The 27477-nt window shown below is 39.8% G+C and overlaps 1 protein-coding gene across 1 annotated transcript in view; it reads right to left on the reverse strand.

Annotated features, from left to right (window-relative positions):
• The window catches only part of LOC116297804 (SCO-spondin), a 32026-nt gene that overhangs the window by 947 nt on the left and 3602 nt on the right, over positions 1-27477 (reverse strand). Inside the window, exons 2-30 of the mRNA XM_089040001.1 lie at positions 20510-20662; positions 20111-20234; positions 19368-19546; positions 18569-18784; positions 17076-17480; positions 16464-16631; positions 15293-15572; positions 14753-14877; positions 14128-14322; positions 13572-13742; positions 12838-13008; positions 12114-12284; positions 11053-11223; positions 10331-10510; positions 9717-9896; positions 9079-9249; positions 8713-8883; positions 8395-8565; positions 8028-8198; positions 6764-6934; positions 6131-6301; positions 5889-6059; positions 5660-5803; positions 5127-5282; positions 4008-4232; positions 2979-3266; positions 2623-2817; positions 1642-1885; positions 469-619 (exon numbers count right to left, since the gene is read on the reverse strand). Of these exons, the coding sequence (XP_088896127.1) occupies positions 469-619; positions 1642-1885; positions 2623-2817; positions 2979-3266; positions 4008-4232; positions 5127-5282; positions 5660-5803; positions 5889-6059; positions 6131-6301; positions 6764-6934; positions 8028-8198; positions 8395-8565; positions 8713-8883; positions 9079-9249; positions 9717-9896; positions 10331-10510; positions 11053-11223; positions 12114-12284; positions 12838-13008; positions 13572-13742; positions 14128-14322; positions 14753-14877; positions 15293-15572; positions 16464-16631; positions 17076-17480; positions 18569-18784; positions 19368-19546; positions 20111-20234; positions 20510-20662 (5489 nt within the window). The remainder of the gene's footprint in view (positions 1-468; positions 620-1641; positions 1886-2622; positions 2818-2978; positions 3267-4007; positions 4233-5126; positions 5283-5659; positions 5804-5888; positions 6060-6130; positions 6302-6763; positions 6935-8027; positions 8199-8394; positions 8566-8712; positions 8884-9078; positions 9250-9716; positions 9897-10330; positions 10511-11052; positions 11224-12113; positions 12285-12837; positions 13009-13571; positions 13743-14127; positions 14323-14752; positions 14878-15292; positions 15573-16463; positions 16632-17075; positions 17481-18568; positions 18785-19367; positions 19547-20110; positions 20235-20509; positions 20663-27477) is intronic.

Genomic DNA, 27477 nt, shown 5'->3' on the forward strand with positions numbered 1-27477 from the left:
ACGTGGATTTAAACGGTTTTTTTAAAAATTTTAATTGGAATAAACAAGGCTCCGTGTACTCAAGGTCCATTATCAAGGCTGACGTCTTAGTCTATGTCATCGGCCCGCGACTATGAACCTCAGCTATACTAATTTCAAACTTGTATAGTCTATCAATGAAAAAGGGTGTCCATGATGTGCATGCGCCGCTATGAGTAATATCTGGCCTAGTATCCTGGTATATAGGAATTAAGGATAGTGTAGAAGTAGTGCTTTCGCCCCTGGGAACTCGAGTTCGTTTGCTCGACACGACATCACATGTGAGTAGAGTATGTTAGGTCTCTCCCTTGATTCGAGAGTTTTTTCACCAGATTCAACGGTTTTCCTCCCCAATTCCAATTCATTCGATCTGTGAGTTACCTGTGAATTTTCATGATTTTGATCAGCCAAGAACAAGAGTTTTTCAGGTTATGGGTGAGCCAGTCTTACCTTACGCATCTTACAAATATAGCTAAACTGGAAGTCGCAGGGAAAGTCATTCCACTTTCCGTTGGGCTTCAATAAAGCGCAGTGTTCGTTCCAATATCTCTGACCGTTGTTTGGTTCTCCTCTTGCCCAGTTGGTATAAGTCAGTGGAGTGCTATCAAAATTAAATGTAAACGAGACGTTACTTAGACGTCAAATGTCTTATTTTTCCAAAGCAGCATTTAAACAATACTGAAACGATGCAGGCCCATCGTTTCCTGACCAAGGAATAATTTGGCCGTTAATTTCTTTCTTTGCTTTTGGTTGATTTAATGAAAAGAGACTAGAGCAGTTTTCGCATGACCGTGAAAAGCTCAGTGCCGTAAGCGGTACGTGCCGTGACCGTGATGCTTTCTAGAATTTTAATTGGCTGATTTTTTTCATGCGCAATATGATTGGTCTTGCATTGCCTTGACGAGACCGTGTCCGCGCTGTGTTTGAGCCGTGTTCCGGGTATTTGATTGGATGGAAAGTAAATTCTCGTGCAATGTGATTGGTCTGGCATATGTCTTGCTGTGCACGACCGTGTCCGCGCCGTGAGCTTTTTATAGTCATACGAAAACTGCTCTATGATGGCGGCTTTGAAAACCAGCAATACTAGCTATATCGTGAAAATAATATTCCCGGGATCAGTGTTGTATGTGAGTAGAGTTCCTAGTTGGTTCTCTCCTGTGCCTCGAGGGTTTTTCTCCGGATTCTCCGATTTTCCTCCTTCCACACACACACAAAAATAAAACTCCTTAATTCCTATTCGATAATGGAACGGGGCCACAGGTTTGTTTGCCACTGGCTATTGAGTGTTAAACAAGGACGATTTTTTAAAAATGTGTAAAGATCTTTCTTTTGCCCTATTGATACTTTACGTCCATAGTTGCGGCGGCCATCTTGGATCGCAAGGCATTATGGGTATTAACGGGGGAAAACAAAACAAAGATGCTGAAATGACGACTCCACGATATTTGAGAAATGTCCTCAATTGTGGAACTGTTCTCTTATTTTAATTCATCTCCTGTCAGATTGTTTTGTTGTTGTGAATCATAAATGTCAACTCTACGCCATTATTTGCCCCCTGGATGACCCAGGATGCTTTGTGATTCAAGATGGCCGCCGCATCGTTGAAATAGTCAACTAACGTACCCATTTTCCCAGGTCCAGTTCCCTTCTTGTCTGAAGTCACTTAAACCAATCCACACGTAGTTTTTCTTTTGGACTTGATATCGGACAAATTCTTGTTCTTCGCTGCTTGTAATTGTCAGTAACTCGGCTCCGTTTTGTCTACATTTCACGTAAGCTTTCAACCACGAATGATAGTGTTTTTTGAGTTTATAGCAATATAGGTTGTCGTTGATGTTATAGGACGCCCATCCACGAGGACAATCATCTGTCAAAACGTAAAGGCAGCTATTACATTGAAACTTAGATAAAACCGATGAAACTACAGAACTAACGTCCACAACCTCTCCCCAACGCTAGCTTATAGAATAGCAGAAATAGGCCGTTTGCGTGATGGCACCATCTTTTTTTACCACTACCAGAATGCTTTGAAAAAAAAATCGTTTTTGGATTCAAATTTAGATTACTTGCTTGAGAGTAATCAAAAGAGAGTGTGCAAAGGATCATGGTCGTGATAATATGTGACGCTACAATGCAACAGTCATTCTCAATAGCACGGGCGATATCGTCTTTACGACGAAATACTGATACTTTGGTAGACGTCAATCAAGGCGTTTCCATAACATGTCATCGGTACGTGCCCTTGAAAACTTGTACAATGAGTATCATGGAACACATTGATTGACGTCCACTCAAGCCCCATTTTGTGGTGACAGCAAATTATCTTATTACACGAATCTTGTTGGCAAGGACTGTAAGTCAATAATAATCCCGTTCACAGTTTTTCTGAAAGGTAGCCTTTGCATCCAAGGAAACGAACAGTGAATTTGCAATGATAGAGACCTTTTTTAACACCATGGACAATTATTCACACGTCTCTATCATTGCAAGCTCACCGTTTATCTCACTTCGATGCAAAGGCACGGCTACTTTTCTAGATGGCGCAGGGAATTGTGAAGGGGACTATCACATAATGCCATTAACTTAAAAGGATTCCTCACTTACAATCACTGTATTTATACGTAACTTCGCCGGTGTTTGCTCTAATCATACTTTTCCTGGCTTTAAGATCACGTCGGGCTGGATTAAACGCGCGGTATCTATAATAACTGGTCCATCGCAAACTGAAGCCTGTCCTTTGAATAGAGCCATCGGAACGGAATCGAATGGTAAAGGAATTCGAAGAGGTTGTCTTCGTAACTGAAATAAAAATTAAATTTAAAGATCAGTTAAATATGATCACTGATCAGTCACTGATCATGACCTCTTTTGATCAGTAAAGAAAAAGAGAAGAGAATAGGGAAGGCAAATACAAATGAAAGCGAAAAGGAGCGGGAAGTCAACAATTGATTTTTAGTTACCTTGTCGTCTTTGTCCGCAGTATCTACCCAAGGACGGTGACGATCTGGTATCCCCGTCTTTCAAACTTACAAAGTCACGGCCACAGTGCCCAGTGCTATCAATATTCATATATTCGAAATAGAATTTAATAACTCGTCCAGTAGACGCCGTAACGACCCATTCGCAGTCTAGATTTGGACGATAGTGGGATGGAAATCCTGGACTGGTCAAACGACCATAGTTACTTTCTATACGACCACCACAACTATCCTTAGGCGTTAACCCACTATCGTACATTCTATTAAGTACTGCAAGAAGAAAGGAACACTGGTATTAGGGACTTTAAGATTTGCAAAATCTGCGATCGACGGCGACGTGAACCGGAACTGTCAATTACTTCACTTTGGGGTTTCGAGTCTTTAAAATCTGTCTTCTTTGTGGATGAGTTGACTTTACTGACAATGTCTTGAATGAAATCTCCAATGAACAGAACCCCAAAGAGAAATTATTTATACTTCCGGTTGACGTCGCCGTCGTAGATTTTGCAAATCTTAAAGTCCCTAATGTTATTGCTAATGAGGGTACCAAGAGGGTAGCGCGAAGGACCTATAAAGAAAACCTTAAGGACCTACGAGAGCCTTGTAAGAGATCCATAAGAGGCCCACAAAACACGTACCTTTAAGGGAACCATAAGGGTTCCATAATAAAACCTTTTAGGATCTACAGGAGCTCTGTAAGAGACCCATAGCGGTATGCGTCTTTAAAAGAAACACAAGGGGAGCCATAAGGGACTAAAAACGACCCCATGGGAGAACCATAAGAAATAAGGCACCCGCACGGGGAATAATGAAGAGAACGATAGGAACCCGAAGGGGCCTTCAAGGGACCCACCAGGGAAGAAATTCAAACTGGTCGACAAGGGACCCAAAAAATACGTTTCTTTGTGATACTTTGCAGACATGTTTCAAAGTGACATTCTGGCTTCCATAAAGCAAGAGCATAATGCACCTTATTTTTGTAATGGAAACCGCCTGAGCAAGATTATTTACCATGTATATTTCCTGCCGACGTTGATCCATCAGTCTCAGTATTGACAGCACTCCATGTCGCGTCAAACCCTCGATAAGTGTGTCTGCCATTGGAATGGAATCGCACCCACATGTCGGTACCTGTTGACCACGTAATCTCAGGTGTAACTGCTCCACAGTATTTTCCGAGAGCAAGAGAATCTTGCTTTCCGTCACGCACTTCAACATAATCATTAAGACAGGATTCTGTCGAAGTGAATCGAAATTATCAAGGAATTGAAACAAAGAAAATAAGCATCAAAGAGAAGAATGGTAGCTAGCTTCCCCTTATGAGAATTTAGAGATATCTTATGGCGCAAAAGTGAGCACACTTCCACTACCGCTACTTGATTCGAGCCCAACAACCTTGCCTTTTGGATCTGTATATATCCTACATAGTTGTCACCGCGCGCTTATCATAGCTTTCGCAAGTCTAAACTACATGTACACATGTGTGCATGCAGTACAATGCGTGAATATCTCAAATGACTTTCAAACTAATAGAGCACATGCAGTAAAACCATGAAATAAAAACAAAGTTGATATTGACAAATAGTAGCTATTTAGTAACTAATAGTTGCTATCACTCAACCAGAAAATTCATCATACAAAGACAAATACACAAGAGACCATTTCAGTATGTACTATTTGCCAGTATCAAATTTGTTTTCCTTTCATGGTTTTACTGCATGTGCTCTACTTCACCATTGCATTGAATATTGTATACAGTCCTTTGACTAAACGTTGTCGTTTGATCGGCTTCATCCCTAACGCGCATAGACCGAAAAGGATCATGGGGATAATTAATTCACAGTTACTAGCTGCCGCATATGTTATCTAACACGTCTTGAGCTCCCTTTTTTCGATCCCATTCAATTTGCTAAAACCATGCCTCGAGCATACGGCGAAGATTTAACGCTGACGAGCAGTTTGGATGTCGCAAGTTCTGGGTAATCTACCCGTTATCCTTTTCGGTCTAGGCGCGTAGGGATGATCCGATCAACGACAACGTTTAGTCAAAGGATTGTATTCTCTTCTTTTCAGACTACAAAGCGCAATATTTAAAAAAAAATATTTTTCGATCTTGCAAGATTGACTTGCCTCCATTTTCCATGTGAAAGTAAGAGAATACAAGTTTGACTTGGAGGTTTTCTGGTGCTTTGATGATCCAAGTGCACTCGATGTTATTAGGATAATTGTTTGGATAACCTGGAGATATGATACGACCACTTCTCCCGGTCACAGTACCGCCACACTCTAAAAACAATATATATAATTAGTATTATTTTAGACTTAGCGACCAGTGATTCTGAGACGATAATCACTGCTCAAGCGGGGATTATGAGGTTTTCCAGAGTTTGTCAGACTAGCGGCTCGGTAATTCACCGATAATCACTTCGCCTTGGCGAATAATTGTTAAATAGGAAGAACAAATCCTCAGGGTTCCTTTTAATATCAGAGGCAATTAGCCACTTACTGGACTACACCAATGTTTTTATCTATGTTTAAATAAAGGTGTCTAACTATCTATCTTTAATATGGCGGGGATAGAATGACTTTCAAACGTCAAGGCAAGTCACAGAATTGTCAGAATAAAAGGTCCTCGATATTACAAGGCATTGGACTAAATTTACCTATTCTGCATTGCAAGGTATTGCATCGCTGCGTTTCTGTGGTTCGTCCTGCACATCTCCCAACACAAGTACGCCTGCGCACTTGGGTACCACCGCCGCAAGAAACACTGCAGGCACCCCATGCTGACCAGTCTCGCCATCCCACTATAAAACAAACAATCAAAAAAAAAAAAAAAAAAAAAAAAATTAGAAATGACATTGGTAAACAAATAAAGGTTAAAATACTTACCAACTCTACAAGGAGTCGTGTTACATATTCTGGTTTCATATGTTCTTCCAATACAGTTTTTGCCACCATTCGTGGGTCTCGGGTTTGTACAAGTGCGCGTGCGCTGCTGAAAACCACCTCCGCATGATTTACTGCAGGCTCTCCATGTCGACCATAACGACCATTTGCCATCTGAAAACAGCGACCAAAAATGGTTTTCAAGATATGAAATGGGTAAAAATCCTTTATTCTAAAAATCTTACCAGTTTTACAAGGGTTGGTGTTGCATTGTCTGGTTTGATAGCTTAGTCCGTAACAATTTCGCCCGCCGTTAGCAGGTCTTGGATTTGTACAACTACGCATGCGCTGCTGGATTCCACCGCCACATATTTTACTGCAGGTTTTCCATTGGGACCATAAGGACCATCTACCATCTGAAAAAAAAAAGATAAATTATCATGGTTACTATAATTAGTTCACTGACATTTTACCGACATTCGGTTTGCTCAGTTCGGGCTGTCGTGCGGGAAGTCGTGGGTTCAAGCCTCGGCCGGACCAACACTCCGGGTCTTAAAATCACTGAGGGGAAAGTGCTGCTGTTTAGAATTTGAAGTGGCTCGAATGACTAATTAACGTAGCGGTGCCGTCTCTCTACCCTTCATCATTACTAACCAATATTGGATAAACGTAATAGAATCACTAGTACTGAGGACGTAAAGAAACCCTGGCAGTGACCAGTGTCTCTGTGTCTACACCTCATACTAACCACCTCTCATAATTGAAAGGGCCTGATTAAGGGCAGTGTATTGCCCGATTTCCATGTCGCTACTGTTGTCTCGATCAGCGCGTAGCAATGCAAACAGTTGTAAGTTACTACGAAAGGTAATGATTCTCACCGACTTTACAAGGCCGAGTGTTGCACGATCTCTTTTCGAGTGTCTTTCCAATACAGTTCCTACCACCATTAGCTGGTCTGGGGTTTGTGCAACTGCGCTTGCGCAACTGGAATCCACCACCGCACTTTGTACTGCAGGCTCTCCATGATGACCATAACCTCCATCCACCATCTTTGGAGAAAAATGAAGGTTTAACATTTGTTATGACTATTTTAGAATTGCGGAATACCTATATATTTATTATTATTTTAGAAATACTTGAGAGCATGGGGTTCAACCATATGTTGGAGAAACATATTACGAAGTGCAGCAAATCAGTTTCAGAAAAGAAACCGGCAAAAGGAAAACACTTCGAATCTTATTGGAGAATCATGAAGCACCCTCGGATCGGAGGTCGGATCAAAGTCATGGCCCTAACTAACTCAAAGATCGAAACTTGAAACAATCTCTGGGCTGATGTAAGCCAGGGCATGACTAACTTGAAACAACCTCTGGGCAGATCTAAGTCAGGGCACGGATAACTCACATACCGAACCCTGAAACAACCTCTGGGCAGATCTAAGTCAGGGCACAGCTAAATCACAGATCGAAACTTGAAACAACCTCTGGACAGACCTAAGTCAGGGCATGGTTAAATCACAGATCGAAACTTGAAACAACCTCTGGGCAGATCTAAGTCAGGGCATGGCTAAATCACAGATCGAAACTTGAAACAACCTCTGGGCAGATCTAAGTCAGGGCATGACTAACCCAAAGATCGAAACCTGAAGCAACCTCTGGGCTGTTCCAAGGCAAGGTAAGACTAATACAGATTAAATTGGAGTTCGAATTGTTAGGTTTCGGCGGATGTAGGAAAACCGGAGAACATTTGAACAAAGGTCGGAAGAAACCTAAAAACTATACTCAGTGATATAGAGTCTAGCGATTGAACTCGATACCCCAGAGGTAAGAAGCGATTGTACTACCTGTACGCTACCCTTGATTGCCAAAATGCTCAATATACGTTATAGGCTCAAATGAAAATAGCCTTGAACCTTAACAGCTATAGACCCCTTGCATTGATTTCTTAGTGGAAATGTTCTGCATGGGGGACAAAATAATAGGCCGTCTTTTATTTAAAAATCAATTGTTTTGTCAATCTCCCAGAACAATGCCTCTCGGGACTCAATGCAAAGGATCTATTTTAAAAATGAACGTATGCAATAAACATAGAGATAACAATAACTTAAACATGAAATGATAAAGGCAAGCAATCCATCATTACCAATTCTACAGGATTGAGTGTTACATATTCTTGTTTCCAACCGTGATCCTCGACACCAGCGTCCACCATAAGCGGGCCTTGGATTGGTACAACTACGCACACGCTGTTGCGTTCCACTCCCACAAGACTTACTGCAGGCTTTCCATTTCGACCACAATGACCACTTGCCATCTGTAAAAAAAAGAAATGGCTACTTATAAATCATTTCGGACTCTCATACCCAAGATAGATATACAAGGGAGCCATGGTTATGTGGGCTTCACATTTTGGTCCCCAAAAACCATGATGAGAAGTCAAGGAAACCATGGTTATATGGCTTCATCGTACATACGACATAAAGTGATTAAAACAAGCAATCCATCATTACCAATTCTACAGGATTGAGTGTTACATATTCTTGTTTCCAACCGTGATCCTCGACACCAGCGTCCGCCATAAGCGGGCCTTGGATTGGTACAACTACGCACACGCTGTTGCGTTCCACTCCCGCAAGGCTTACTGCAGGCTTTCCATTGGGACCACAATGACCACTTGCCATCTGTAAAAAAAAAAGAAAAAAAAGAAATGGCTACTTATAAATCATTTCGGACCCTCGTACCCAAGATAGAGATACAAGGGAGCCATGGTTATATGGCTTCATCGTACATACGACATAAAGTGATTAAAACAAGCAATCCATCATTACCAATTCTACAGGATTGAGTGTTACATATTCTTGTTTCCAACCGTGATCCTCGACACCTGCGTCCGCCGTTAGCGGGTCTTGGATTGGTACAACTACGCACACGCTGTTGCGTTCCACTCCCACAAGACTTACTGCAGGCTTTCCATTGCGACCACAATGACCACCTGCCATCTGTTAAAATAAGAAAGAGCTACTTATAAATCATTTCGGACTCTCATACCCAAGATAGATATACAAGGGAGCCATGGTTATGTGGCTTCACATTTTGGTCCCCAAAAACCATGATGAGGAGTCAAGGGATCCATGGTTATATGGCTTCATCGTATATACGACATGAAGTGATTAAAACAAGCAATCCATCATTACCAATTCTACAGGATTGAGTGTTACATAATCTTGTTTCGAACTGTGATCCTCGACACCAGCGTCCGCCATAAGCGGGTCGTGGATTGGTACAACTACGCACACGCTGTTGCGTTCCACTCCCGCAAGGCTTACTGCAGGCTTTCCATTTCGACCACAATGACCACTTGCCATCTGTTAAAATGAAAAAGGACTACTTATTTAAAATAAAACATCAGATCGAAAACCATTGACTTGCTATCTCACTTTCTTAAGAGGATTATTAATATTGAAAAATGACACGGAAAACAATTCTGCGCATGGTCTTAAGTCTGTATGCAAATTAATCCAAAACGCCTTCGTGCTATCGTAAAATATGCAGATAGTGGATATGTGCCTGACAAATGCCCTATACAAAGTACCAAAACTTAAAGTCATTTCTGAAATTTTTCTACTTTCATATTTTCTTTGTTAATACATCATCGTGGTGTCACAAGAGCTCAATAATTTTCGTCGAGCATGCGCAGTAAGAAATAAGGCTCTGTGTACGAGATTATGAATTATCGAAAAGCAAGACAAGCGCATGTATCTCACATGAAGTACAAGCGTATTGTTTCTTGCCTATTTTAACTTTACAGGGTTTTGCGCTACACTGTTCTTACCAACTCTACAAGGTCTCGTGTTACATTTTTTGGTTTGGTATCTGACTCCATGACAGTTCCTACCGCCATTTTCAGGTCTTGGGTTCGTACAACTGCGCGTGCGTTGTGTGATGCCACCGCCGCACCACTTACTGCAGGCTCTCCATTGAGACCAAAAAGACCAGTTACCATCTATGGGTACTGCAGACGAGAAAACCCAATGAGAATTTAAGCACTTTGAACATTAGTAGACCTATAGTATCTTTGAGGCTTTCGCGTTCAGACATGATTTAGTTAATTAATTAAATGTAAGATTACGGATAAAACGCGTAGAATATTTTCATTCTGATTAAGGTTATCACTAGTTATAGCTGAAACATCATGGTTTTTTCAATTTTCTACGCGTTTCATCTGTAATCTTACATTCAATTAATTAGTAGACCTAATTCGTCTCGGTGTTTATCCACGAGTTTATCAGTTGTCAAGTGTTATCCTCTAAGGACCCCTTGAATGTGACGTCAAAGAAGCTCAAAAAGAATTTCAATCTTCAGAGAATTGGAAGCCTGTTGTTATATCCTCCAAATTGCTGCAAGGGGTCTATATCAAAGTTGGTAATTCGTATCACTTCTACTTACGTTTAGGGCAAGCACCGGTATTGCATCTACGTTCCTGGAAATTATTCCCCGTACACCTCCTACCGCCATGTTGTGGAACCGGGTTTGTACATGTTCTTATTCGTTGTTGAACTCCTCCAGCACATGTTTTGGTACAGGGTTTCCATGGTGACCATACAGCCCAGTTACCGTCGACTGGAGCTGTAGAAAAAGATTCCCCTTTATTTCATCTTTATTAAGCCTTTTACGGCTTATTGTCATTCTCAAGAAAACATTTTTTCATGCACAGGCGTTAAACAAAGAAATGATACTCTAGGGAATATCATATGGTATGTAACAGGAAAGCTTTTCTCGCCCAAGCTAAAATGGTCTACTTTCCAGTGGGTAAGTAGATATCTAGCCAAACGCTAACCAAAGAATTTATACGATCTTGGTGTAATGTTTTCCCATTTCACCACGTGTCATGCCTTTGAGTATCATTTCTTTGTTTAACAGTTGCGCACGAAAAGATACATGAATATGGATACAACTCAAACAAAGAATCTTATTCTCAAGAGAATTACACGCGGTCTGAAATGGGTAAACATTGCATAAAGACGAGTTAGGTCTATTCTGTGATTACCAACGACTATTATCTCCTAAAAGTACTCTGTCTTGGTAAAGGAAGTAACCCTTATTTTTTCTATAGTCACTTTAAAGCTCGGCAGTTTCAACAAATGCAAGTTTCAAGAGTAGATACTTACGTAAAGGACAAGGCTGAGTTTGACATCCCTGTTCTTCGTAGGCTTTACCAAGGCATCGCTTTCCGCCATACCGAGGTATCGGTTTGCTACAAGTGCGCATGCGACTTTGTATACCACCGCCACAACTTTTACTGCAGGCTTTCCAAGTCGTCCATGTTGCCCAATTACCATCTAAAAAACGTCATGTGACAGAGAACCCACATTATTCAAGTGCAAAATGGTTATATGAACCTATTTCAAAAAACGTTGTCGGTTGGAGATCTGAAATCTGAGACCAACTAGCACACTGCAAAATGTATTTTATTCACAGCTGAACAATGTAGTTCTTTTTTAAATTGGAATAGAATGTGTGCAACCATATAACTCAAACTCCCTTAAGATATGAATAACAATGAAACAACCGCCATATGGATTGATCTAGCAAGAGAAGCTAATGAGGAATGCTTTGTTATTCTTAACCAAGATGGCGGCCATGACTTAACATGCACATGCTCTATACGAAGCATGGCCTTTCGAGTTAGAAATGTGATTTTTTTTTTTTTTTGTATCTTAGCCAAAAAGCATAAAAGTACAAAAATTCCGTTTAGGCTCAGATCACCCTAATTTCAGATATCAGCCAACCGACAACGTTTTTTGAAATAGGTATATTATATACATTCAATGTCTGGGCTACTTGTTTAGGACGGGAATTCTTATATCCCTAGCCTATACACGTGGTTTGAGAAGCGAAAACATTACGCACAACTAAAGAGTTCGATTCTAGACATATTACATCTAAACAAAGCCAAGGCAGACGGCTTATTAGCCTGCGCTGCATCCGGAATTTTCTGTCGTAAAGTCCTTTACGAGTAAACGTTCGGAGGCACGCAGGCTAACGGCTTATATATTGGTTACAAATTTAATTCCAACAATATTTTGATACAATAAAAAAATAATAATAATAATATTAATAATAACATATAAAAAATCTTGCCATCGCTAATCATCACTGCAAAGTTCAGCAGGGGCGCAACTCAACGGGGTCGAACTGAAAGCAAGTGAATATTTTAAAAGTGCTGTACCTATAGGACAGGGCGTGGTATTACATCTTTGTTCCTCTTTACTTTCCCCTAAACATCTTCGACCTCCAAACTGAGGAATAGGATTGGAACAAGTGCGCTTGCGTATCTGAATACCACCGCTGCATGTTTTACTGCAGGCGCTCCAACTTGACCATTGTGACCAGGCTCCGTCTGGGAAACCAAAATGCGAAAATCAGTCAGTATTAGGTTCTAAATCCGGCAATTGAGGCTTAGCATAATCACGTACTGACTGCCATGTTAAATAGCAGTGATCGCCCAAAACCTTTGATCTGTGGGTTAGCCGTGCCCTAATAAGCCCAGAGTTTGTTCCGGGGTTCTATCTGTGAATTAGCCGTACCCGGCTAAGCCCAGAGATTGTTTTACTGCTTAATCTGTGAGTTATTTGTGACCTGACATAGATCAGCCTAGAAGTCGTTTCAAGGTTCCATTAAATTTGAAGGAATGTCACTATGCCTAAGTAAGAACAAACCTAGGTAAGTGATGGTGTCATATCACTCTTTAATTTATGTTTTAAATGCAACGAGAGTAAACATTGTGTAATAGTCCCCTTGTGACATGTGAACAATTGTCCAAGGTGTTAAAAAAGGTCTCTGTCATTGTAAGCTCACTGTTCGTCTCGTTTCGAAGCGAAGGCACGGCTACCTTTCAAGATGGCGCAGGGAACTGTGAAGGGGACTATTTGGAATGTGTGATTAAATCTCACCTATAGGACATTGTCTAGAATTACACTTTCTGATCTCTGCATGCTTCCCAGGGCACATTCGGCCACCATCTCTTGGTCTGGGGTTGGTACATGAACGGCTGCGTAGCTGAATACCTTGTCCACATGTCTTACTACATCTTCCCCACCAAGTCCATGGTGACCAACCTCCATCTAAAAACAAATACCTCGTGTAAGGACCCTGCATTCAAACGATAATTTCCTGCACTTTAAGCAAGGGGGCAAAAGACGATGCCGGAGCATTCCCTACGACGGCTTTTGCTCCATAGTAGGACAGGACTAAAATTTTACCTAAGACCGAAGTAATTCAAGAGGTGCAGCTTTACCAGTTCACAGCAATATATAGGCCCCGCACTTTGAACTAACGGGAACAAGAGAGGATGCCAGAGTATTCCCTACGATAGTTTTTGCTCCATAGTAGGAGAGGACCAAGATGGTAGGACCGAAGTAAGGAAGATGTATAGCTTTAACAGTTTACAGCAACAGGCCCCGCACTTTGGTCGAACGGAGGCAAAAGAAGGTCCCGGGGGTATTCCCTGCGGAACGCCAGCCTTCGTTCAACATTTCCATTATTTAGCACCGATGCAACCAGTTTGTGGCAATAGGTCCCGTACTTTGAACGAACTAAGGCAAAAGAGAATACCGAGGGTATTCCCTGTGCATTGTGGTATTGAATTGAAATAGGAGGCGATGCAAATACATTTAATATAATTTACCTATAGCACAAGGCAGCTCGTTGCATCTTCTTCGGATGATATCTACCCCTTCGCACTGCTTGCCGCCATTTTGAGGGACAGGGTTAGTACAGGAACGACGTCTTTGCTGCTCTCCTCCCCCACAGGATTTAGTGCACCTGGACCAAGGATACCAGTCAGTCCACTGACCATCTACGTTAATGAAGATACGTAAGATCTTTTTTTAACGTTACATATTGGACATTTTATTAGTGTCAAAGGAAAAATTGTCAGAGGAATTTTTAGAGAAGCTGAAAAACCGTAAGTACTCAGTTTCCCATCATGGTTTGTGCTAGAAATTCGTGCTCGTGCACATTGGCTATTGGGATTTTATTGGAGCCTTCGAAATACTCCCCCCAAAAAAGTTAATTACATATATTTTTAAGTGTTTTGCCGTTTTTCCTATATTCATAAATAAAGTATAAGAAATGAATGGGAACAAGACGCGCATGGAACTCTAGGTCCAGATTTAAAACTAATTCCATCCCTTCCTGGAATCCCAAAAGTCTTTGCAGAAAGTGTTTTAGACATTTCTTACCAATAGCACATCCTTGAGTATTACAAACTTTCTCCTCTTTTTCAGCTCCAGAGCATTGTTCACCTCCATTCTGTGGTTTGGGGTTTGTACAAGTTCGGAAACGTTTCTGGACTCCACCAGAACATGACTTGGAGCACTGTGTCCAGGGGCCCCAGTCTGACCACCCTCCACGAGTCGGCTTATCTTCTTTGATTGCTTCAAATAGAGGAACGTGAATATTAAACTCAAGGGGTTGACCTGCTGCAACAGGCATTGTTGCATTGCAAAGTGCAGAGCAAATGCTCAAAGAGTATTAATGCAACAGACACATGTTTCTCGAAGAACAATCTGTGAGTTAATCACAATCTGAGCGGTTAGCTAAAAGGTTACGTTAGGATTGGCCGGATCTAGCTGTGAGTTAGCCGTGCCATGACTTTGATCATCCCAGAGGTTGTTTCAGAGTTCTATCTGTGAGTTAGCTGTGCCCTGACTTAGATCAGCCAATAGGTTGTTTCAGGGTTCGATCTGTGAGTTAGCCGTGTCCTGACTTAGATCAGCCAAGAGGTTGTTTCAGCCTAATTTCAGTTGAAGCCAAATTACATCTTTGAGGGAGAGAAAAGAGGTAAGAATCCTTGTGACACCGTACCTTCTTTATCTGTACCTCCAGTGAAATCAGAACAGAGATACGAGTTATCCCATCCACGATTCATCTTGGGAAACCATCGAAGACATGCCATGCCCTTGATGGCACCTTGTCGGGAGAAATGGAAGCTTTGAGGAAAGCAAAGAAAAGGCCATAATTATTGCATCATCAGTTTCTAATCTGAAGTAACTAAAATACTATATTAAATGTAGTAAACGTAGTCAATTTTACCACAAGCCTTTTGCTGGTACAATGTTTAATGAATGATAATGAATAGTGGGCCCTAGTTGGTGTTAAGTGAGAGATTCGAATACGACAAGTGGATAAGAAGGAAACTTGAGCACCGGGTAATAATGTGTGGGACTGTACTAACGTTTCGGACTTGATTCCTTCGTAAAGAATGTTTAGTAATGGAAAGTAAAATATAGTTAAATCTAGAGGAACATTTCGCACTTCGAGATATTTTCGTTTGGATTGACAAAAAAAAAAAAAAATTGGTTATATGTAATTTTTTGGAAAGTGGACGATTTAAAAAGAACTTACTTATAAGGAGTGTCTTGAGGTGAGCAAAGATAGTTGTTATTCCAAGTGTTTCTTCGTAATTTAGTCTCTACGGGATTGAAGATACGAACGCACTTCATGCCTGGTTTAGGGCCACTGTCTGACCACTCAAATCGAGGGTCTTTCTTGTCATCTCTCACGCAAAACAAATGGTTTGCCCATTGGAAGTAGTCAAATCTTTCATAAGTACGTATACAAGATAAGTCAATTGGAGGCAGTTGAAATATCTTGTACACAAAATCGTCGGGAAATAAAGGCCATTCTGTAATAAAAATGGATCATATATAAATGACATGACTAATTTCAGTTCGAGAATGAAATGATATGCTGAAACTTGACATCGGTCAATGGTCGAAATGCTTTGTGAGATTCAAAAGGGCCAATCAAGGGGAAGAAAATAATTATATCAAAGTATCTTTAAAATCGTGTCCTTAAAAACGCTCCTGAGTGCTGCAGGATTGCAATGCAAAGCTTGTTTAATTTCAAAAGCAAAGACTTATTTCCAGACAATTAAACCTGCTGCACATTTCAAGAGCGAGTCATCCTTAGATGTTTCTCTTTTGTTTGGAGAGTACAGTTTTCTCAAATAAATATCAATGATGATAGGAACGCCTTGTTTGTTTAGAGAATCCATCTGTTCAGAGGATACAGTATGCTCAGTCGTACAAGCATATGAACATGCTCCCTCGTTGGTTAAACCTATACTGTTATCTAATTTCATCTGTCTACAGGTTATCGAAACGTCAGTCACCACCAACAACAGTTTTTTTAAAGACTACACTCACCCGGACGATCACATTTCACAACAAACTGTTATCTATATGCTATAAGTTATTATAAGTCATTAAGTTATAGGCTTATGCATTTCTTTTCTAGGAGAACCCTCGTGTTAACCACTTCATTGTGATCCTGGTATCCTCAATTTATATTTTATTTATCTTAATTATTATATATCCGCAACAGGGCTGCATCCTATAGAGGTTTTTCACATCAGCCATGTTTGTGGACAGGAATAATGCAATCTTTTTGCATGACAAGAACATTTATTTCTCAAAGGAGAAGCTTTCTTTTGTTTTGCCCTCAAACATGGCTGCCATGACGTCAGATGAAAAACCTCTATAATTGACTTTAAAAAGGAAAAAAACACAAATACCTTCACAGCTCTTCATTCCACAGCGACCAGTCATTGCTGTCTTTCCAATGCAATACTTGCCACCATAGGAGGGAGGAGGGTTGTTACACGTTCGTACTCGTCGGCGATAGCCACCACCACATTTACGTGTGCATTCGGTCCACTTCGACCATAAACTCCACTCTCCATCTGGAAGAATAAAATTAATGCATGTTGGTTTTGTAATAAACATAGAACTAAAGTAATGGAATACTTCGACGATACGACAGCCATCTTGCCATGGGAGGGGGGGGGGGGGGGGAGACAAAACAAAGATGAATGAAAATACATAAAGTTTCATGTGTTTGTCTTTCTTGTGCCGTCTTTATTCCTCTTTTGTTGTATTCTCTTATGAAGAGCTGTTAATATCAATCGACGTCATTACTGTAAAAGAAGCTTTATTTGCCCCCTGGACGCCCCATAATGCCTTGCGATCCAAGATGGCCGCCGTATTAACGAAGTAGTACATTAAGGGTGAGGCAAGTTAAATAATACGGTGTACTAGAGATCTAAACAAATGCGCAAACTCAACGCGCCGTCCAAATTCGAGAAAATGAATGAGAAAGTGCACATTAATGTCACGTTTCAACATACCTACAGGAGATTCATCCTGATTTCCACAGAGATAATAATTTCTTCTCGACCAATAACGATCACGTGGTTCGTAGATTTTCAAACAATGATGTTTGACCGATCGATCTGGGATTTTTTTCTCCCACGTGAACTTATACACACTTTCTTTCGGCCAACAAAAATAGTTATTGTCCCAGCCATATTTTCCTTCCATCGATGGAGCATCTGCTTTAACGCAGTTCATTCCCTCAATTGGCCCACTATTAGACCACTCCAGTCCAATATGCCTTTTTCCAGGTTGTCTGCAGAGATAGTTGTTCGACCAGCTGTAAGGGTCTTCCGGCTCTTGTATTTGAATACAGTCTTTGTCGCGGCGACTAATGCCATAAGGTTTCCATTGAAAGTCCCTGGGAAATTTAATAAGTTCTAGGGATACAAATTACAGATATTAATGAAATATGCTGTAATAATGATAAAAAGGTAAAATATACACCGTGAAAAGATGAAAAAACTTACTGACGTTTCGGACGCTCGTCCTTCGTCGGAGTAAAAGAGCAACATGCGATATGCTGCGATAGACCCTTTGCATCAATTTCTAGTTGCCAATTTGGAGGATAAAATAATAGAATTTTACTCTCAGAGAATTCAAATCAATTGTTTTGTTTTACACATTGAGCTGATCTGGGAGTTGATGCAAGGGTTCTATAACATACGTATTAAACATTGACCCCTCCCTAGTATGTTGGGCCAACCCAAACACCTCGGAGACAAGACCCTAAGTTTTAAACAATTAATGCCACTATCAGAGGAGAAAAAATGATATAAAGTGCAAATATGGCATAAAAGTCACTATCAGAGGAGAAAAAATGATATAAAGTGCAAATATGGCATATAAGTATGGCCGGCACGTTGGAAGACATAACAAAGGAACTACTACGACGAATCTTTTGATTATCTCATCCAACATAATAAAAAAAACAACTTGTCATCGCTTATGACCACTGCAAGTACAGCAGTGGCGCAGCTCAAGTCACTATCAGAGGAGAAAAAATGATATAAAGTGCAAATATGGCATATAAGTATGGCCGGCACGTTGGAAGACATAACAAAGGAACTACTACGACGAATCTTTTGATTATCTCATCCAACATAATAAAAAAAACAACTTGTCATCGCTTATGACCACTGCAAGTACAGCAGTGGCGCAGCTCAACGGGGTCGAACTGAAAGCATGTGAAGGCGCCTCTGACAGCCGCTATACAGTCCATGTATGAGCCCGGAGCACAGCTCTAATCAGTTTGGATTAGTTAGAGTTGATTTGAGAGGAGGGAGGAAAAACCGGAGGGCCGGAAAAACCCTCGGAGTCAGAAAGAGAACCAACCAACTCAGCACACATGGGAAGACTGGGATTCGTAACCCCAGACCTCAGAGGTGAGAGGCGAGCGTTTTGCCACCACACCATCCTGACTCCCCATCATTGGCCATAATTTTACATGCATCCCTTGATTCCATACCTGGACATTTGTACATCAAATTGACCACCTTTGCATCAAGATTACTGATTTTAGTATTTCCAAACTCTGTGATGCCGTCTGCTTTTGACACGATGGTGGGCTTTTTGTTTTTAGAGAAATCTTTCGATCCATAATGCATGACGGAGTAAAAGTCGTATGGTACACCTCTGCCGTCTGTTTCTTTCTCATCTTTCTTCTCAAACGCGTAGTGATATCCTGGGGAAAAACGTAATACATAATGAAAACATTATCCCAAACAAGGAAGGAAGGAGGAGCCGATACAGGGGTCGTAAATTGGGTGGCTTATTTTTCAATATAGATTAATGTAAAATTTAAAGATTATTGAAACGAAATTATAAAGATTAATGCAAAGTTTAAAGAGGAAGCGATGTATATTATACTTGCGTTCTAGTAACAGGCACCCGCGAATGTTGGAGAGAATAGACTTCAGAAAGTATGTTCTTAGTGGTGAAGAGTTGATGTAGTGTGATGGTCGGGGTAAGCCTGAGTCGGTCTTCAGAAAGACTATTGTTGGTAATGACATCAGGTAAGAAAGAGGACTGAATAAAGTAAACGGCTTGAACCCAAGATCGTAGGAGGAGTGTTGAGAAGTCTGGGTTAGGGTAGTTTTCAGAAAGACTGTTGTCGGTGATGAATTAATTCAGGTAAGCTGAGATAGGATTGAATAAAGTGAAGAGTTTGAACCCGTTGTTTCTTGTGTTCATCGGTTCTCCTTGAGACTAGTTTTCAGAAAGATGGTTTTTCATGGTGACTGACGTTTCAACAGTTCTTTACTTACTTGGAAAGACGTTTTCCAAAAGGATCTCCACATAATTGTCTCTATCAGGTCTGTTTTGTTCGTGATATAGACCAATCAGATGGCCTATTTCGTGTACCATGATACCATGATCCTCGCAGCCTTTCCCTAGAGATGTGGTTTGTCGTCCGGTGCCCATAACACCAACATCTGAATTACACCTGATTGAGTGAAAGATAATTGATTAGCTCGCTGTGGCATGGTCAGGTAGTACTAGAGGTCTCGATGCCCCTCGAAGCCATATTGTCGAGCCTCCTTTAACTCCTCACTTCGTGCCATAGAAGAAGTAATTAGACTATGCTATAACAGGGTACCCCGAAACCTTGCATACTCTGGAAAAAATCTATAACTAGTCCACTTCCGAGATATGTTTCGCTTGTCACGCACAAAGGTTTTAGTACGAGGCTGTGTGCGAAATTAAATTTATTCTTAAACTCTCCTTTCACGATCTGAGCATTATGCACGAACCCTCACATTGAAACCTTTGTGCATGACAAGCGAAGCATATTTCGGAAGTGGGCTATTAAAACATCTATCACCATGTTTCGCAGGCGTAAATTAGAACCTTCGAGAATCAAGGGTGCATGCTAATGGTATCCACAGAGCCTTTCTTCTGTTTGATTCCTGAACTACGCATCGCATGTGAGTAGAGCTCACTGGTTTCCCTCTTCACGCAAACCTAATTTTGATTCCAAATGTCAATCAGAAGCTCATGTTCAACTTACCCTTCTCCGTAATAAAATTCCACAAAATGTCTCTCTGTTGTTCTCTTTTTGAACTTAAGACATGTCTTCTTTTGCCATTCTTCCATGGCTCCTTGGAGTATTTTAAAGTGTTCTTGACGTTTTGCTGGCAAAAAAAGAATCAACAAAGAATCTTATTCTCGAGAGAATGACCCGTGGTCTAAAATGGGATGGGAAGGGGGGGGGGGGGGGGAAGGGGAGCCCAAACCAAAAAAATACAATCGTTTTACATGAGAAAGAATTCAGTTCCCGAGAGCAAAGGGATTTTATTGTTCTGTCATCTACCCACAGGCAGCCCGAGCTGTATTATGGCCTTGGGCAAGTGATGGGGCAAAACCTCTATTTAGTACACTAAATCAGCTGCAAGTAAGGAATACTCACTTATACTATCAGCGATGACGTAAGGTACAATGCCTTTTGGCCACAGTCTGGATTCGTCACTTGTGGCAGCTCGAGCCACTCGTTTCTTCTTATGATAATCTTTGGGTAGTTTCATATCGATTTGGTAAAACCTTCCTCCATCTTGATACATTCCTTAAAATAAATAAATAAATATAATAAGATTTTAATTTTACTGTAACAAGATAAATAGGTATCATATATGGCTAGCTAAATCTTCCATAACAATTATAAAAAAGGATTCTTAACAGCAAAACCGAATCAGCATGTACATTTATTTAAAATGCAATGAAAATAATTAAAAAATAGTATTTGGATCTATCTTATTCTACTTAATCGAATTAAAATTTGGATTAGAGTTTATTATTTTCGTTTGTCTCTGTTTAATTGTTGTTGTCGTTGTTGTTTATAATAATGTTCTTGTTGTTGACGTTGTTGCTGTTCTTCATAAAATGGAATAATTTTTTTTGATAAACATGTTTTGATGATTTTCTCGAGTGAACATGCTGGTCTTGTGGGAGCCTTGACATGAGCAGACTTCGCAAGGGGGTAGTCACTAGCTTCCATTGACCTCCTTATAAGGGAAACGGGCCTTGTCGGCTCCACAGAAATAAGTTAAGTTCATGTATGTTGGACAGTAGCCCATGGCGCGCAATGCCTGCTCAATGAGACCCAAATGGATGGATGGACACTTGTTGATGGAGCGATATTTACATTAACAGACCTAACATGTTCAATAATCGCTTTAAATTGTCACTTCACCAAGGTTAAAAAATCCTTTTTCATGATCATTTTACTCACACATTTCACTGCTTAATGTACATACATGTAAGCAAAAAAAGCCGAAGACATCATGAAAATTATTCATAAGACACTAAGCATTGTGGGAAGGCATTCGTGACATCCAAATTCACCTCGTCACTTTCTACAACAAACTTTAATCAATTTCCAACCACTAATCCCTTGTCTTGGAAGTCAATTATACGCATACCTTTATTTTATTTTTATAATCAGGCAACGTCTTTTCTATTATTTACTTAAGATAACCATTATTAAACTAACTTTATAAAAGGAATTTACTTTGACTTATCTTGTCATAGTGCTTCGCGATAAGTATTGCAAAATTATTAAATAACTGCGACAGAACGTCGCATGAGGTGGGTTTGCTATGGTATTTTATTGTTTATCTTAGAAAAGTCGGTCTCAAAATGAATGCCAGATAAAATCTTATGTTTTCTTAAGATGTTTTCTTGGATTTTGTCAACCTTGTCTAAGAGTGCACTGAGCCGTCGGGACTATTTGTAAACTTTACGAACATTCTACCGCAATAGAAGTGTCCTGCTGTTTTAAGTTTCTTTGTCATTTATTGTCAATACCATGTTCAGTTAAAAGCTGCAAATAACAGGGCCGTAACCAGGGGGAGCATAGGGTGCACGTGCACCCCCCATAAAAGTTTAAGGTCCGCTCATCTATCTCCTTTAGTTTTAAGATGGCATGTAAACTTTTTAATTAAATCAAGACTACTTTCCATCTGCATATTGTAGCATTTTTAAGAATCACTCACCCATTATTCCCTTCTTTTTTTGTATTTGTTTTGTTTTGTTTGTTTTTTTGTTTTTTTTGTTTTGTTTTGGCTTTGTTTTTTTTATCGGTTACCCTTTTTTTTTTTTGATTTTTTTTTTTTTTTTGGTTCTGCAAATCATTGCCTGTGTGCATCTCCCCTGCAAGATCCCTGGTTACGCCACTGATAAAGTCTAAAACCTCAACGCTAGGTTTTCCTTTTGAATAAATATCCATGATATTGACATCTAATTCATATCAAATTTATGATAAAATGTAATAGTTGCACCCCCATCCATGACAAGCCCCCCGTCCCACCCCACCCCTGTTGTTGCTTAGATAAATCAATAATATTATAAACAAAATACAGCTATAGATGTGGGAGTCAAAGGGCTTGCTTTGGTCTAGCAGATATCTTTCTTCTCAGGTTATTTAGTCTAAAAACATCTTCTCTGTTTGTGCCGTATGTTTTCATTTTCGTTACTAATAATCAATGCACACAATAGGTCTTTCTAGATATTTCGACGCCAATTCTTTGACTTAGCGTCCTCTGTAATGATGATTTAAGTATCTTGCACACAAATGGCTAGAGTTTTTAATTAGTTTGTATCTCGAATTTTCTAGAAGGTCTTCGTGGCTTGGGATTATCAGTAAATCCGTTTGCTCTCGTTTTCTCGACGTAAACGCAGCACTGATTAAACACTGTTCCGATAGGCAATGATCATCCCTTTCACTGATTAGCTGTTACGGTGATTTTGTTGCCACGAAGCGAAGGCCGCGATAAGCGATACGGGTGGTAGGGCAAATTTAGCCTATTTAAAAAACGCAATGTGATATTATTTTCACCTATCTTAAAAAGGATGTATTATTTCCCATGTACGAAAACTGTAAGCGAATAGCGGAATCAGGTTAAAGTGGCCCATATAGAAACCGCACTTTAGTAATATCAAAACTACTATCTCTGAAAATGTAATGAATGGAGTTAAGCGTAGAAAAACAATGTTTCCATGAAAACTATTCCACAGAGCATAATCATAGAACAGTTAAAGTTCTCAATTTACACATCTTTAAACAATTTCATTTGCGAGTGAATTCCCTGAAATGAGAAAAAAATTCCAACGCTCCCTAAATCTGGCTTGTCCTTCACAATTAATTAACTCGAAGTTAATTAACGTTTGGTAAATTCATTACATATAAGCAGAAAGCAGACAAGCGTATAATGCTATTAATATTATTTATGATTAAGAGTAAGCCGAGCATTTTAAGCCGAGCATCGGTTTAAGTGCTTGACCTACCAATTTTAGTTAGGTCATGGATGTTTTGTAAAATAAAACGCCGGCTGCCATTTGTTGCCTAAAACGAAATGAAGCCAAAAAATATGAAGGGACTTGGGAGGTATGGAGATTGAATAGCACTAATAAAGAACAGTGGATAAGACAATTTAATTTGACTTATAGGACGATAACTAAGTGTTTTAACAGAAGGTGCGTATCAAGTGCCAAGTAATTTTATCACAGCTTTATTGAGTTAAACTGTCGTTCTTGACTTTCTGATTCCCTCGTCACTGATTACGTCAAAGCGTCGTTAGTTACGCACAACAGAGGCTCCAATAACCCGAAAGATTAAAATCAGGAAAATATCGAAGATAGAATAAATCAGAAATGATTTTAATTATGAAAACAACTAAAGTAATCTAGAGTATTCGGGTGAAGAATGCTTTAAATGACAACGATGGTCTTTAAGGGCTGCTTTGCACTTGAGAATCTGGACCTCCGGGTCGTCTTGGCTTACCGATGATGTCACGGTTTGCGCACGCCGAGCAACGAGAGCATAATGAACGCTATCAGGTACGACATCAGGTACAACATGAGGGCACGTTGCCCTGGTTCATACTGAAAGGACTTTTTAAGCCCCGTTTACACTGGCGATTTTTGCGGCGATTTTTGCGGCGATTTTTGCGGCGATTTTTGCTGCGATTTTCGTGGCAATTTTTCATCTTTCAAAAGAGACATTCGTCTAGGAAAATCTTGGTATCCTGAAAAAAACTTTACAAGTAAATTCTTTACCATTATTTATTATGGACAAAATCGCAAAAAAATCGCAGCAAAAATCGCCGCAAAAATCGCTAGTGTAAACGGGGCTTTAAAGGAAATGCGTCAAGAATATTTGAAAGTGACGACTCGTATATATATCTAAAAACATACCGATAAATGGCATTAATTAAGAGACCTACAACACGTTTTCATGACGTTCTGTAAAATCCAAAGCATATTTCACGTGTGATTTTTTTTTTTTTTTTCCAGTTAATTATATTTCCTCATATTTTGTACAGCAACAAACGCAAAACAAATCTACCTAACATTTAACTAAGATAAGGAAACAATAAACAAGTGTAGTATTTGATTTACAATGACGTTTGAATGGCGGGAGAAGATTATAAAAGTCTCACAAAGACCGCAAGGCAAATATGCTTCCAATTTGAATAAAGGTTTGTCATGAAAACGTACCGATATAAAATCAAAATGCTGAGGTGTGTTTGAATATTAATCCTCTTGAAGTGGTTTCGAACAGGGTTTAAGTTATAGCTTGGTCAACCTAGCTTACAAAATCATTCTTTGCCAAATTAACTTATTCTCGAGAGATTTCAATCATTACCGGACTTCTGTAATTAAAAAAAAACAACATTTCTCTCGGTGCGTCTACCTACGTACATGCAGCCTATAATCTGTGAAGTCAACTATGCGATGAATGAAAGGGGGATTACAATTAGGAATTTCGCCCCAACTGACCCTCTCGACATCCCACACGTTCAACTTCTCCGCGAACAACTAAGTTTACGTGAGATCGATCTCCAGTGGAGACTCGCCAATGGATTGTGCAGTCCTAGGCATTCTTTGCCCACTTGGGGATAGAGGAAGCTCGTTTTATAATGGACTTCTAAAACTAAATACTTATAATTAGTTGAGGACTGAACAAGGGATTTAAAATATACTTTATCTTATCGTAGGAACTGGGAAAATGATAGTATAGATGGATGGAAGACTTTTTTTTGACAAGAGTTGCACATAATGCATACATACAAAGCTAATAAACCAGCGCTCAAAAAGCAAGATGAAGGGAAAAAGATTTTAAAAAGTCGAGGTTTTGGTTTTTTAACTTAGGGAAACGTCTTTTTTTGTGTGTGTTTGTTCATTTTGGAATGGCATTTGTCACATTGTCTTATTTCCGAAGTTTCAGCTAATTAATCCGTCATTGCCGTCAATATAATCCTTCACGCTACTCTTGAATTTTAAGACGAACGGGACAGGAAGACCATTCCTTCACGGAGGAAGCCAGCCAGGGAAGAAAATTCACTGTTTTACCACTTCAGATCAAGTGTCATTCCCTAGAGTATGATTTCTTTGTTTAACGGTTGCACATGAGAAGACACATGAATATGGAGATCTTCATTTCTTTGCAACGTTTTCGTGTACATGGATCAATTCTTCATGATCACTTTCATCTTAACCTCATCCAGAGACAAGTGTGTGCTTACATTTGCAATTTTGTTTCAACGTTTTCGATCCGACAGCATGCAAGGCACATTCAAGACCCGGAATACTGCAGTGTCTTAGTTTGGAACATCATTAGGAGTTATGAGAGGAACACCTCCTTGACGAGGGACCACATGCATCGTCCGATTTATATCACCTAGAGCCATAAAAACTGTAATCTTTTTTATCTTTCGATAAAATATGAGGACTTCCTCAGTGCGAAATTTCAAGGGTTTTCCGTTCATCTTTGCTTATTTTAAGTTAAAACTCGCAATGCACAAGTAAAGCTTCTCTTCCACTATTTAGTACCATTTGAAATTGACCTTCTCATGATTTTTGTAAGTAAAAGAATGCTTTAAATTCGACACTATTTAAACTGAGAAGCTTAACCCTACAGCCTTTCAGTAAGTCTCTGCAATGCAAGCATCCAAAAAAACCTGAAGGTTTAAAACTTATATGTAACAGAATTCCGGCCATAGTTTTAGCATTGGTAAGGATAAGAGACGGCGACTCAAATAATTCACTGAACGCTGTGCATGTGATTATATAAGGAAATGGAGAATTCTGAAGTCGGAAGGAAGACGTAGGCGTATGCTAATCCTTTTACAAAAAAAATGATGGCTGTGATGTACTGATGGACATGTTGTCTAGATCTCATTCAGGGCACTATTTTACAAGATATAAATCGGCGATTTCCGAGAAGGTTGTCAAAGCCTACTGTAAACTAACCGGGCTAGAAGATATAAGATTGCTCCTTCCAAGATAAGAGTAAATTACGAGTTTGTAATTATGAGATAATATCTAAGATCATTAAATAAATGAAACTAGCCATCATTAATGAAGCTATTGGGAAATGAAGCCATGCTGGCTCTCTTGGTTAATATTGCTTTCCGCATTGTCTACAAGATACATGGCTAATTCCTTTTTGGTCTTGAAATGACCTTTTTTCCCACCATTTTGGCTCCGACGACGTCTTGTTTAACATGGGTAAATATAATAACACTTCTTTCAAAGCACCCGGCCAATGATTAATTGTCGCAATATTCTTCCGAAGCTTGCCTACTGGACCTTTACAAAAACATGTTTATTCCACTTAAATTATGCTTCTAAAAATTATTGTTTGGGTTGTCCATGTACTTCGGTTGATCGGGCTTTACGACAAAACCTCACTCAATTTGAGTGCGGTAAGCCGAATTGTCTTTGAAAGACCTCTATCTCTCCACTTTCAAGTGGCTTGGATCTTCCAGTCATACAAACGTCTGTACAATGTATTTGACAATTTTCAACTCAAGTTTTCTCGACCGGTATAAAACCTGACATAATGGAACTACGTAGGATTACTAAAGTAAAGTTGCTCTTTCTATTGCTGGTACAGATTTTTAATCTTAGCTCATTTGAATTTGTGGCAGCCATTTTGGCAAAGGGAAAAAAGCCTTTAGAAAGTTGTAGAAAGAACGTTCAAGTTGCATTTGCATGAATAAGAATTATGTCTATACTTAATGGTAGAAGTCCCTCCCTAAAGAATCGACAATAGACCCTTCACCAAAATAGCGGCCGCGAATTCGGTTGAGTTAAAATTAAACTGAGAGGAAAACCAATACCAGCACTGGAAAGAGCACCTTTATTTTTGTTGCCCTACGAAGATCCATTATGTCAGGTGTTATATCGGCCGAGAAAACTTAAATTGCACATTGAAAAATTTACAGGTTTTCGTATGTCCCGGGGTAAAAATGAATCTTCGTAGGGTAACTAAAGTAAAGGTGCTCTTCCCAGTTCTGTTATTGGTTTTTTAATTTAACGCATTTCAATTTTCGGCCGCCATTTTGACAAGGGGTCTATTGTTCCTTGTGCAAAATA

Source organism: Actinia tenebrosa, unplaced genomic scaffold (assembly GCF_029948245.1).
Source record: "Actinia tenebrosa isolate PJP-AT-01 unplaced genomic scaffold, QUT_ActTen_1.0 PGA_scaffold7__59_contigs__length_16204524, whole genome shotgun sequence".
Lineage (NCBI taxonomy): Eukaryota > Metazoa > Cnidaria > Anthozoa > Actiniaria > Actiniidae > Actinia > Actinia tenebrosa.